We start from the raw sequence: 14,518 nt of genomic DNA on the forward strand, positions 1-14,518 counted from the left end.
AAAAGAAAGACATTTTCCTACAAAAATAAATAAATAAAACCCAGGAAAGTGACACTGGTACAATCCACATAGATTATTCACTTATAGACTTTAATCCCTTAAAATGAAGGTATTTATTTATTTACTTATTGGGCTTACTATGTGGAATGTGAGATCTTGTTCCCAGACCAGGGATCGAACCCTCACCCCCTGCACTGGAACCACAGTCTTAACCACTGGACTGCCAGGGAAGTCCCTAAAATGATGGGTTTTAATTCTAGATTTATTAATTCAACTATGAATTAAATAAATAAATTTGTTATCAAATACAATAGCATTATTGTAGTTTTGTAAGTTCATTTGTCCCTTTTTTCCTTGTACTCAAAAATTAACTTTTTATGGGTACAAGTCTCATCTTCTCAACTAGATTATCAGTTCTCTAGTGTAAGAAACATACTTGTGTGTATCTTTCACAGTAGATAACATCTAGTTTGATACTGGGATGGGCTATACTTCTCTAATATTTTGTGAAAAAACTATAGCATTTGATGATTGTCTCAGTGTTGGTTGTTTCTGGCTCTGGTCAAGTATCATTGAGGAGGGAAGTCTGATACAAAACGGAAATCATTGGGGAGGGCATTAAGTCATTTTGGCTTGACCACAATGATGGAGAGCCTGTAGAGTGCAGTGTGGGGAGCTGCTTGACTATCTGAATTGCTACCACCAGGTTTAATGTGTGTAGGATCTCACCCTCTATCTCAGGCAGCCCTCTCCAGTGCTTTTTGAGAATAACTCCATTAAACAATAGATGTGTGCCTGCCACCAAATTTGAATGGATATAAGGCAGACCTTTACTGTTTGCAACACCCAATGGAAACTCCCCAGAAGGGCAATAAGTAGTGTCAGCTTAGTCTGGGATTGCCAGCTGAGTCATGGATTTGTCACCTAGAATGACCAGTAATTTAGAAAAGTATCTAAAAGAAGGTCTAGGCAAGGGTATTCTCTCCTGCATGCACAGGAGAGGCATATTACAAAATAGAGGCTTGTTACAAAATGTTAATACTTTGTGGCAAAATTGAAGGTGGCCATGTGGCAGGAGTGCTGGACTAAAAGGCAGGAGATTTAAGCTGTCTTCCAGCTCTACAATTAATTATTCATATGATTTTAGGAAAGTCACACATCCTTTCTGAGTGAGGCATGTAAAATATAAAATGAAGGGGGGCTGTTAACATGAACACAGTGCTTTACAAAGTAAGCTTGAATATTGCCTACATCAGAATTTACATAATGTGTTAGAATGCTGATTCCTGGGCCTCACCCCTTACCAACTCAGTCAGAACCTGTGGGCTAAGAGCTAGGAATCTTCAGGTGATTGTTATGTATACTAAAGAATAGGAACAACTAGCTTAGTTCACCTGGAAGGCTCCTTCGAGATTTAGAATAATCTATAATTCTAATAAACATTTACTAAGTGCTACAGATACTACTTAAAAGGTATAGTTTGATCTTTGTGCTAGTGAGAATTAGTTTGACCCATAGGTTTTGTCTTTTCAGATAACATCTTTGGGATTTTAGGGAGCACGGAAATATTGGGAGTCCATTCAGACAGAGTCCCTCAGGATGGTAGCTTTATGGATTCTCCATGGTCTAGGTTTTTTCCTAATTATTGTACAACCAGAAATTCTATCCAGTCTTGTCTTTACCTTAGAGTTTAAAGTTTGGAAAATCCAGGTGAAGTAGTGTACTCCACAAAGAGAATGCTTCTCTAGGGACCAGATTTTTCATGTCTCCAAAACAAATTTCTCTCCCTTGAACAATCAGGATGGCCAGTAGCCACTTTTGTCCTCCTGAAACCCATGTCCCATTGAAAACTTCCTTATGTCGTCAAGGCCTTCTTCAGGGGAGTAGATACCCCAATCAATTTAATCTTCCTGCTTTTGGCCAAAGAACTAGTCTATCCCTTGCCAATATGTATTGATTTTATTAGTCAAACTCGCAGAGTTATCGAACCATAGAGCCAGAAGTCTGTAACAGTATTCATAGGATATGATTCTAGAAATAATCCTTTTAAGGCTTGGAGCCTAATAGATGCCAATCTGGGAGACATCCATGGATTTTTTTTAAAATAACTTTTTCATTTTGAAATAGTCTTACACAAGAAGTTGCAAAGATAGTACAGAGTTCCCATGTACTCTTTGACCAGCTTTTCCCAATAAGATTTGTATAACAGTGTCAAAATCAAGAAATGAAGATTGGCACAATATTCTCAACTCAACAGCAGATATTATTTAATCTGTTTTTCCACAAAGGATATTAATGAGGAATTATCAGGGTTTTTTAGATGCTGTAATACACTTTACATGATCTTTCTATTACAGTTACAAGCAAGAGACAGAGTAGTGTATTGGATAGAGGAGTTTTGGAGCCAAACATACATTTTAATTCCAGACTCTGATTACTGGTTGGATAATTTTAGGCAACTTACTTAATTTGTCTGAGCTATAGTTTCCTTATCTGTAACATGCGGTAATGAAGCTTATTTTATAGGGTTGAAGTTAGGACTAAATGAGAAGGATTAAATGATGAATATTGAAGGAAAAGCAAGTGTCTGGCATTAATAGGACTGCAATAAGTGGTTCTATACATTTAAAAAATGTATAGAAAATAGTGTTCAGTCTTTTGTGGGTTAATTACTTGTGCACATCTGGTCTTCATATGTAACGTACAGAAAAGCAATGAGTAGAAGTGCTTAAAAATTTTTTTTGTCCTTAAATATACCAAACTTCTAGTTATTTTACCAAAACTCCGAAAATGTAGAATCATAGAATGTTGGAACTGTAAGAAGAATTAGGTAACCCATAGTCAATCTGCCCCATTGGGAAATCGAAGATCATAGACATCAGAAAAAGAGCAAAGTTACTGTGGTATACTAAAAAATTAATATTTGGTCTTTGTCCTCAGTTCCTGGCACACAGTTCCTTTAATCCTTGGACTCCCCGGAGTGATGAGTGTTTTTTGCATGCTAATAAGATGACCAGTCGCTGAGGCCCCCAGATTGCTTCAGTATGGAGGCTGGTCGGTCACCAGAAAGACCAAGGCTTGGTTAGAAGCTTGGAACTTCTAGCCCGCTCCACAATCTCCAGGAATGGGAGAGGGGTTGGATATTGAGTCATTTACCAACAGCTAATGATTTAGTCAATCACAACTATGTAATGAAACCTTTATAAAAACCCCTAAAAGAAGGGGTTTGGAGAGCGTGCATGTTGGTGAACAGATTAAAGTGCTGGGAGGGTAGCACACTCAGAGAGGGCATGGAAGCTCCATGCTCTTGCACTGTAATCTCTTCTGTTTGGCTGTTCCTGAGTTGTACCCTTTATAATAAACAAGTAATAGTAAGTAAAACTCTTTCCTGAGTGAGTTCTGTGAGTCTTTTCAGCAAATTATCAAACCTGAAGTGGGGAGGCAATAGGCACGTTGGACAGAAGTGTGGATAGCCCGGGGACCTAATACTCCTAATACTTGTTACTGGCACCACTAGTGAGGGCAGTCTTGTGGGACTGAGCCCTTCACCTGTAGGGTCTGACACGAACTCTGAGTAGTTAGTGTCAGAATTGAAGTAAATTGTAGGACACCCAGTTGGTGTCAGAATTGGTTGGTGTCGGGAGGAAAAAAAGCCTCCCAGTTGCACAGCCAACATGTGGCAAATGGGGACCTGAATTCAGGTCTCTTAACTCTACTACTTACGTATAGCACTTCAGATATGAGAAGAATATTGCCCTAACCCTCTTAGACAAAAAAGTACACAGCAGCTGCTGACTGGTAAACTCAGGTTCCTGTACATGAAGAAGGGTGGGTGGCAGGGTGAAATACAATTTCTTCCCTTATTCTGTATCTCAAGACTTATCTAATATTAAACTTTTATTCTGTCTGCCAGGGATTGCAAATTTTTATCCTCCACACTGTCAGAACAAAAATCTTCCAGAGTAAAGCTTCCGAAGTGTTGAAGTCATTGTCGTTAACTGCTGGGAGGGTGAAAGTGCTGCCATCAGTGACCCCATTGAGGCTGTATGTAGGGATGTATAACATGCTCAGGTCATTACTAGCCCTAAATGAACACTTTTGGCTGCTGGAGCCATCTATACTTACCAAGGAAATGGCATCGTCTGAAAGTGACCAAGAAAACCCAAGCATCTAGACAGGAAAACTGTTACCTTTTGTGGTCCTCTTTTTATTCAACTCATGTGTTTCACTTTTTCTATTTCCTTCCTTTATTACCCAGTCTTCTCAAAGTCTCCCTCAGTATATTTTGCTTAAGGTTAAGAATCAGGTAAAACCTGTTGTTTATTATCATCAGGGATAGTGAATTTGGTAGTTTTTCTGTTATTCAATAGATTCTTACTCCAATGAAGTGAAGAATGCCACTCAGCTTTCAAGATAATCATTGCTCCATACATCATAAAGTCTATGTGACAAAGTTTGATAAAAATATAGAACCTAAAAAATTCTTTTACTGTTTACTAAAAAGGACATGAGGAGAAAAATTTACCCTCCAGAACAAAATGACTCTTGGTGAACACTGAAGGGAGTAGCTTGTATGTATCATACTTTTTTTTTTTTTTTGCAGTATGCGGGCCTCTCACTGTTGTGGCCTCTCCCGTTGCGGAGCACAGGCTCCGGATGCTCAGGCTCAGCAGCCATGGCTCACGGGCCCAGCCGCTGCGCAGCATGTGGGATCTTCCCGGACTGGGGCACGAACCCGTGTCCCCTGCATCGGCAGGCGGACTCTCAATGACTGCGCCACCAGGGAAGCCCCTGTATCATACTTTTAATCTGTGAATATTTTAAATTTGTATGTGCTTATACTCTTATTTCCAATTAAGAATTTTGCACCAATTTAACCTCTGGAAAGTGTATTTTTTTTTTCTGTTAAAAAAGCATATTTTATGACCAGAGGAATTGACCCCATGAGAAATGGGAAGTGAGACATAGAAGAATTAGCTCGTTGCTAAAGCCTCTGAATATTTCCTTCCGTTTCTTGCTATATTTACCCTTTTATTGATGAAATGACGGTGAGGCTCAAAAAATGAAAAGTTAGTCACAATCACCCCTTATGGCTTTTAAAAGATCAAGCCGCTCATGGAGTTTCAAACACTTAAATTATTAATGGCTTCCTAAATAAAAAATGACCTCCACTGGTTTGGGGAGCACTCCCGCTGGACTTAGGAGATAGTCTTTGAATTGCTGTGTTCTGTTTTGTCCTAAACTAGGCAGCTGCTGTGAGTGCACTGAACTAAGGGACTAACAAATGTCATGTGAGCTGTGGCATACTCTTCTTACCACGCTCTAAAGAACATGTGTTTTTTACATAGAAATGGTTGTAAATGACTGTTAGATTTCTAGGCGAGCCAAGAGCATATTTCATCTGTAGTATAATTGAGACCTTACAGGATAATGGAAAAAAGTAAAAGGAAGAGAATATAGAAGTAAAGCAATTCTCAGAGGTTAGTGTTTTTCGTGGTGTTACAGTGCCATCCCTAGATAGGGGCTTGACTTTGGGAAAATTACAAGATGTGGTTGACTTACTTTATGTCCTGGAATTTATATTCAGATTAAAATAAACCTTAAGTAAAGGCCACTTTAAATGTGAAAAAAAATCACCAAAGAGACACATTTAGCCTGAGGGTGAAATATTTGTGTTCCCTTCGTGGTTTTAGTTTTCTTTGTACTTTTTTCAGCACTTTGGGGGGTATAGCAACCAAAATTTCACATAATGTTCCTGGAATGGCTCTACCATAAATGTACAAGCTCCACACACATACTGTGGAAGCTAAGTCAGGTGGACATTGCTATTCCCCTGCCAACCCTGAAATCCTACCTCTTGGAAATAATTCTCTTGATTTAAGCCTTTACCTCGTGCACTGGTCTGGAATCTTTTAGTTTAGTGATAGAGATCCAAGTCAGATTAGGTTAAGAGTCAAAGAGAGTTTAATGGTTCAATTCATTGTAAAGTGCAAGGGATGAGTTGGTTTTAGGTCGGGTGAACACGTTCTGGTTTGCCTGAGCGGGTCCCAATTTGTGCCTGTTGTCCTGATTCAAGTATTACCAACAGCCCCTTTTACTCTCGAGTGTCCTTGTTTGGGACACAAAATATATGATAACACTAACTTTAGGTCTAGAGTTCAAATGAAATGAGTTCAAAGAATGTGTCAGGATTCTCTTTTTCTCTCCCTGTTTCCTGGCTCTTTGTCCTTCTGTGTTTGGCTTCATCCTCATATTGGGTTTTCATGGTCGGACACTGGCCATTGGCATCCCCTTCCTCCTGCCCTGCAACTTCCCATCAGTGTCTCCCATGGGCCGCAGCCAGCCAGAAGCCAGTTGAGCCAGGAACCTGTGGGGCTCAGTCCCTTCTGATACAAAGCAAAGCAGGGGCAGCGAGAAGAAAGGACCAAAGAACTGGTACACCTTGATGAGTCATGTGCCCACAGGCACTGTGTCCAGGGAATATCGATCCAGCCTGAGTCACATACTTACTGTGAAGTGGAGGGATAGGGGATGACCTGTTTGATTGGATATCCTGGAGTGGAGAGTGGACAGTTACACCAAGGATGGGATGCTGGCAGCAAAACGTGGAGGCGTTTCCACTATATCTCCTGACAAAATACAAGTGCCTCATGGGACAACAACTGCTTGCAGGCTTATCAATCAGTTCCCTGCCTCTGAATAAGCCTGTTAGATCCTTGTCTGAGCAGGGTTTGAATGGGGTGGGTAAGGAAAGCAAGAAATTTTTTGGTGCCTTTGAAGTTGAGGAGCAAGGACAGGGACTCTAGGAGCTGAAGCGTGATTTTACTTAAAAAGAAAATTTCAGGAAAGGAAGACTCAGAGTACTGCAGAACTGGTTTTCATGATATTACATGCGGCCAACGTTTCCTGTTTCTGATATATTGTGTGTGATAACAGTACCCCTATATCCTTTTCGGTTGTGGTAGAAGATGTCGTTTCTTCAGGGAACAACCATCCTAACCTTTGGGTTTCCTTTCCTGGGTCTTAACAGTTCAGAGCTTAATTGTCAGAGTCTGGATTGCTTTTTCTCTTACCCTTTTCCATTTTGAAGTTCATGTTGCCTCTTTTTTTATGTTACCAACAAAGGGAGATCATTCTCAAGCTCATTGCTATCAGTTTGTCATTGCCTCATTCAGAAGAGCTTGGCATTCTTTGCCAATGCTTGGGAAACCTGGGCTAAAAGTGCCGACTGGATCATACCAGCCTGTCAACCACTGGAGCTCTCTAGCCCTGTGGAACCTCTTTAATGTTACCCTGGGATCTTCAGTACCTGGCTCCTTAGATGAGGTGCAAGACAGAGCCACCAGGATTGGTTCCATCCCTGGGGGTGGGGTGGGAAACATGGGGCTGTAGAGGGAGGGGCCAGTTACTAAGAGAGGAAAAGGCTTCCTGGTCACAGTTTTAAAACATTGTACTAGCCGTGTTATGGCAATTTTAGAAGATATTTATAAATTATCTTTTTCAAGAAAGAAAAATCCGTAATTCCCTGACCTATCAATAATGTCTGTTTTTCCATGTTCCCTTATACTCTTTGTTTGAATACATAAGAATTTAAATAATTAATTACAGTAAATGAAATTTTATTCTGATTTTTAGTTACAATTTCCCAGTTCTTATAATAATTGATTGCATAATATATCATAAGTTACTAAGTTGTTCTGTTATTGGATGTCTAGATCATTTCAATTTTTAATATTATAGTGACATATGATTAATAAACTGGTACATATAGTTTTTTTCCTTTCTTTTAAATTATTTCCTGCAGATAAATTCTCAGGATGATGTTAAGCATGTCAAAATTATGAACATTTGTTTAGGTTCCTTGTATATATTACTATATTGCCTTGACAACATTACATTAATTTATAGTGTCACCAACATTTGGAGTTACCATAAGCAGGTTTTTGTATAGTTTACTTTGGTATTTTATTTTTTTAATTATTTATATGCATTGTCCATTTATCAATTGAACTGTTTTTTCCTCATAAATTTGTATGAATTCTTTTCTATTATGGTTATTAGCCCATTAACTATTACATTTAGTGACAATATTTTTCCTCAGTTTATTGTTTTCCTTTTTTAAAAAATATTTATTTATTTATTTATTTAATTTTGGTTGTGTCGGGTCTTTGTTGCTGCGCGCCAGCTTTCTCTAGTTGCGGTGAGCGGGCTTCTCATTGCGGTGGCTTCTTTTGTTGCGGAACACTGGCTCTAGGTGTGTGGGCTTCAGTAGTTGTGGCACATGGGCTCAGTAGTTGCGGCACGTGGGCTCTAGAGAGCAGGCTTAGTAGTTGTGGTGCACAGGCTTAGTTGCTCCATGGCATGTGGGATCTTCCTGGACCAGGGATCAAACCTGTGTCCCCTGCATTGGCAGGCAGATTCTTAACCATTGTGCTACCAGGGAAGTCCCTGTTTTCCTTTCTTTTTAATATAATGAAATGTTCACTCTGCATTTGATTCAAAATATCCAAAAGATTATGGAGCATTTAGCATTTCTTGAGTTTAAATGTCTTCATACAGGCAGAGTATTTTTTGTTTTGTGTTAAGGAATATCTTAGGGATTATGTAAAATCTTCTAAAATGAAGAACAGGGGCATAAATATGCCAGCTGAGGCCAACGGAATCACATATGACAGACACTTGCCATCTCTCACCCTATATTATATCGTACAGCAGTTGGGTGGGGTTCCATGACAGAGTTATTTTTTCCTCTTAAACATGCTTTCTGTCTCTTTGTGTCCATCCACCTTTTCTTAAAAATAAAACAGTAAATCTTGGAGAAGATTAGCAATTATTTGTTAACACACACAAAAACCTCAGAGAGATTCAAATGTTACATATGCATCATCTGTATTACTTCATTTACATATAGGTAACCTATTAAAATGTGTATTTGAAAGAAATGTAAAAGTTGCTGAAAAACTAAGTAAGGAAATCAGGAGGAAGAGAAAATAATCATAGGAGCAGAAAGTAAGAAGAGAGGTATGTTATTAGTACCCAAGGAACATGTCATATGAGCTTGCATTTTTGCTAGGAGTGGGCCACAGATTTGACCATAAGCTTCCTAACACCCAACATAAATAGGGAAATATGATCACACAAGTCACATACCTCTTAACAATTAGACAACAAACACGCACTTCTTGGGAAAAACACAATTCTTCCAACACTACTTGAAATTGGTATTGATAAGTTTTTGTGAAAATGTCCACCTGACTATATTACCAAATGAGAGAGCAAACTATTTTGAATGAACAAAAAAGCAATCACATTTGGAAACGCTTATGTTCACAACCATACCTGCTAGTCTGCTCAGTGTAAACAGTCATGTGTAATGCTCAATGTTACCTCAAAGTTATACAATGCTATGTATATACAAAGAGACTCAATGCAGCATAGGAATCTTCAGTCTCATAAGTGGGTCACTGAAGACTGTTTTTTTTTTTTTAAATATTGGAGTGATTTTCCTTAATTTTGGTTATTGGAGTCAATTTTGTTTTGTTTCCTTTTTTTTTTACTTTTAAAATTAACTTCATTGCCATATAATTTATATGCAACAAAATGCACCCATTTTAAGTGTATAATTAGATGAGTTTTAACAAATGTGTACACCTGTGAAAGCATCCTAAACAAGATTAAGAACATATCCTTCACCCTGTAATGCGCCCCGTCCCAGTTAAACCCTTCACCTGTCCCAGCTCCAGGCAACCACTGGTCTGCTTTCTACCACCATGTATTAGTTTTGCCTGTTCTAGATTGCCATGTGAATGGGACCATATCCTCTTTCGGGTCTGGCTTCTTTCATCCAGCATAGTGTTTTGGGGATTCATCTATGTTGTTTGTATCAGTGGTTTGCTTTTCATTGCTGAGTAGAGTTCAGTTGTTTGGATAGATCATGTTTTGTTTATGTATTCACTAGTTGAGGGACATTTGGTCATTTCCAGGTTTTGAAAACCATGAATAAAACTGATATAACCGGGGCTTCCCTGGTGGCGCAGTGGTTGAGAGTCCGCCTGCCGAGGCAGGGGATGCGGGTTCGTGCTCCGGTCCGGGAGAATCCCGCATGCCGGTCCGGGAGAATCCCGCATGCCGTGGAGCGGCTGGGCCCGTGGGCCTGTGTGGCCGCTGGGCCTGCGCGTCTGCGGCCTGTGCTCCGCAACGGGAGAGGCCACAGCCGTGAGAACCCCGCATACTGCAAAAAAACCCTGATGTAACCGTTCTTCTACAAGTCTTTGTGTGGACATGTTTTCTCTTGAAATGTCTAGTATAGTGTAATTGCTGAGTCGTAGAGTAAGTGTATATTTAACGATATAGGAAACTGCCAAACAGTTTTCCAAAGTAGTTTTGCCATTTTATACTCTCAATAGCAATATAGGGGAGTTAGTATTTAAAGTCCTGATTTTTGAATTGTTTCAAAAAGTAGAAATAGGTCATAAATCCTTTTTTCAAGCTACTGACCATGTTTCTGAAAAATCCTGTTGCTTGATATGTTGTTAGCCCTCTATTTTAACAAAGAAGAGGAACAAAAAAATAAAAGCAAAGCAGAGTGGTATGATCTAATGCTGTTATCTCTTAAAAGTTATATTTTCCAGGGAACTATAGTCCAATTCTTATCTTCCTCCAGTAGAGTTTTGTTACACGTGGAAGTATGACACTGATAAGTTGCTGAACTTTGATATAAGGTATTATGAAATCATGATATAACAATTGAGACCTTCTGGACCTTTGCAATAACAAAAAAAGAAGATTGATTATTCTGCCATAGTACTTACCAAGTAATAGCAGACTAGGGCAGCATTCTGGACTGGGAGTTGTGGTCCCAGCTACAAGTTATGTGACTTGAAGCAAGACATTTGCCTCTCTGGGCATAAGCCTAGGCTCTACCTTTGTAATGGGCAGGACTAGGTAAATTCTAAATTCTGTACCAGCTCTAAAATTTTGTGACTCTAAATGCAGGCTGAAATTACTTTTAAATCAACTTAAAGTATTTTTTTCACCTACATATTACATGAGTATATTCCTTAAAAAAAAGGAAATAAATTAGAGCATGCCAGATAGAGTCAAAGTCCCAGCCCCTTCATCTCCTTTTCCTTCCCCTTCTCGCCAGAGTTAACCACTGTAATCAGTTTGCTGTGTATCCTTCCAAATTTTAAGAAATAGATATACAAAAAATGGTATACCCATAGAAATTCATAGTCTTGTGTGTGTGCTTTTTTTCCCTCTTTTTTACATAACTGGTATAGGGAACAGATTTGGTGGTCCCCAGGAACACCCCCAGGTTCAATGATTCACTACGAGCACTCATAAAGTTCAGCATGAAGTCATATTCATGGCTATGATATATAGCAGGAAAACAATGTGAAGCAAAATTAGCAAAGGAAGAATTTGCATGGGTTGAAGTCTAGAGGAAACCAGGCACGAGCTTCCGAAAGTTCTCTTTCACTGTGGTCACGCAGGATGTGCTTAATTCCTCCAGCAATGAGATGCTGTCTACCAGGGAAATTCATTGGAGATTCAGTGCCCAGGTTTTACTCAGGACACGTCACAGAGGTGCGCTCTGCCTGGCATGTACGAAAATTCCAGACTCCCAGAAAGCAAGCAGGTGTCCAGCATAAACCACGTTGTTCGTACAGTTTAGGCACAATGCACCATTCTTGCCAAAGAATAGTGGGAATGCTCCAAATTCCCACCTTGCAAGCAGGTCTTTCTAAGAATAGTGTTCTCAGGCTACTACGTTAACATTTTTCTGCATTGTAACATAACTTTCTGAAACTTGCTTTTATCACTTGATAAAATGTTTTTGAGATTGAACTGTGTGTGTGCATGTGTGCACATTTCTTTTAACTGCTCTATAGTCTCTTACTTGTAAATAACACATTGATGGGTATCTGTGTTCTCACATGCAAGGATTTCACTGGTACCCTAAAAGTAGGACTGCTGTGTCATATAGGGTTGGGTATTTTAGTTGCTGATGACTATTACCATACCACCTTTTAAATAGTTTATTTCAATTTATGCCCCACAGCAAAGTATGAATGTCTCTTTTGCCATACCCTTTTCTATAAAGTCTTATAAAATTTTATCCAATATGTGAAACATCATCTCATTGTGATTTTATTTTGCATTGTTATTATGAGTAAGTTTTTCTTCATTGAAATCACTTTTTGAGAATGTCCTGTTTAATTATGTATTTATATGGAGGGACTAAAAGCAGGATCATTGGCATAAATGTTAGATCAGAGATGTGAGAGGCTCCAAGTACCCAGAGTTCGATTTGACAGGCATGATTTCTAGAATCTGACATCTAGATCTCTTAAAAGAGCTAAAAAAAGCTACTTAATCAAAAGTTGTGAGATCTCCTTGTATATCTTGTGGCATTAGTCTTTCAATGTAAACTCTGACAGAGTGAACAGAAGTAACTCAGCACTGTCTTCAGGAGACATAAATGAAGAAAAGAGAACAATTTAAGACTACTCAGAGAAGAAATCCCGTACTTCTAGGGAGCTAGGAACTCACCACTGATGGCTGCTCTCTGTTTCTGGAAGCTTGCTCTATAAAATGGTGTGGAACTTAATTTTAATTCTTTCATTCAATAAATATATATTGAATACCTAGGAGGAGCCAGACTCTAGGGTTATAAAATCTAGAAAGAACTGCCTTCAAGGAGCAATTTCTCTAAAGAGAGGTGGATGTAGAGCCCCATGGTAAGGCAAAGGCATTTTTGGTTCTCAGTGGATGTGCAGCTGGTAGGACAGACTAAACATTTTGCTTAGCTGGTGCTGAGAATGTCTCACTCAGAGGTACACAGTAAGAATATCATTCTTTTCTCCTTTATTATTTCTGCATGGGGTAGCAGCTCCCTTTGTTTACACAAACAGATCTTTATGGCCAGTCGTGGGGAGGCTCACCTGACCAACCGGCCCCTATGTGGTCCTCATGAATTTCCCCTTCTGTTTGGAGTTCTCTTATTTAGCAGACTACCACAACAGAGCTGACTCTCAGGGAGGGACGTAACTTCTCATGAAATTCTCACCCTGAGAGGAACTTACGTTATTTTTTTGGTTCCCCTGAGAGTAGCTGAGATGATTGAAACTTTCAAAATGATTTACACTACCTGCTAAAGGAGAACATGATGAAACAGAGGTTTCATCCAATTTGTTTACAAGGCTCCTAATCTTTGTCCCACTTCCCATCAGTCAGAGAATCTCCCTTTTTCATTCTTAGGATTTTTCCACTTCTATTTGAAGAGTGCTAGCCACACAGACTTTCGGGGAGAAAGAGCAGGTGGTAGGTAAATGAGTTGACTGCATCTCTCAAAATACACACACAATACAACTGTAACCCTTCTTCAGATGTCTGTGAAACTTGGGCAGTAACCTTCAAATGTAGAGTTCTCATTTCTCCCCTTGCTATAGGCAAAGCCAAAGGTCTTTCCTTACACTGCTTCTCCTTTCTTCACGTATTTCCACCTTTCACATTTCTGATTCTTGGTGTTCATTTCAAAACAAGTTCACCTGGACATAGGGCAGAGGGCCAGGTGATCGTGAAGTTCAATTTACTCTGGTTCAGTACTTTTCTAAACTCCACACACACAAGAAAGAGGGTAAGGTGTTTTTTGACCAGCAGCACTTTAAAGGTGTGCTTACTTACAGAATTCCTAGAACAATCTTCTCAGTGGTTTGATTGATGCTTATCCCAATAAATGTTACCAAAGTGGTTAGGAAGTGGCAGTTATATAACTTAGACTTTCTGGTTTCTCTAACGAAAGGCAGCAGTAACTAAAATCAATGTCTACACATACAGTGGGAGAAATGGTGTTCTTGGTAAGGGTGGTAAGTAGCTCAATTCAGGCTACTGCTCTCTGGCTGGTTATCACCTGCATTTATTGAGAGCCTAAGTACAGAGATCTGTGTCATCAGCGACTGTGGCACATTACAGAAACAGCAGTAACTATTTCACTGACTCAACAGATATTCATTGAATGCCACATGTGAGAGCAGCACAAAGGGAGATATAATTTATGGGTAATGTTCTAATCTTTGGGTTGGGTGTTGAGTTTCAGCTGTTCATTATGCTCTGAAATTAATTTTTAAAATGTAATTGTTATATAGGATCAGGAACAGGAAAGGTCACTGAAGTTTCAGTGGACAATTTAGTATTCAGCTGTAACAAGAAAATGCATAGGATAAGGTTTTGGTTATAAATGTGTTTATAACCTAAAGGGGGCAATTTGACAAACTCAGATGCTAATGGCCTGCACTCATATGACATATTACTAAACTCAAATATCCTTGATTTCATGCCCAATCACAATATTGTAAGCCTACATTCAGCTGGACAGCAAGAGGCAAAATCTTTTCTTTTTAAATTAATTTTTTAATTTATTTTTTGGCTGTGTTGGGTCTTCGTTGCTTCTTGTGGGCTTTCTCTAGATGCAGTGAGTGGGGGCTACTCTTCTACTCTTCGTTGTGGTGCACGG

At 39.2% G+C, this 14,518-nt stretch overlaps 1 protein-coding gene across 1 annotated transcript in view; it reads left to right on the forward strand.

The window, feature by feature from the left end:
- The window catches only part of ADGRG7 (adhesion G protein-coupled receptor G7), a gene marked incomplete at both ends in the record, with an annotated part of 92,728 nt that extends 88,554 nt beyond the window's left edge, over positions 1-4,174 (forward strand). The window contains 1 exon segment of the mRNA XM_082839239.1: positions 3,914-4,174. Coding sequence (XP_082695365.1) covers positions 3,914-4,174 — 261 coding nt within the window.
- Positions 4,175-14,518: the final 10,344 nt, after the last annotated feature.

Source organism: Leucopleurus acutus (assembly GCF_964270905.1).
Source record: "Leucopleurus acutus genome assembly, chromosome: 5".
NCBI lineage: Eukaryota > Metazoa > Chordata > Mammalia > Artiodactyla > Delphinidae > Leucopleurus > Leucopleurus acutus.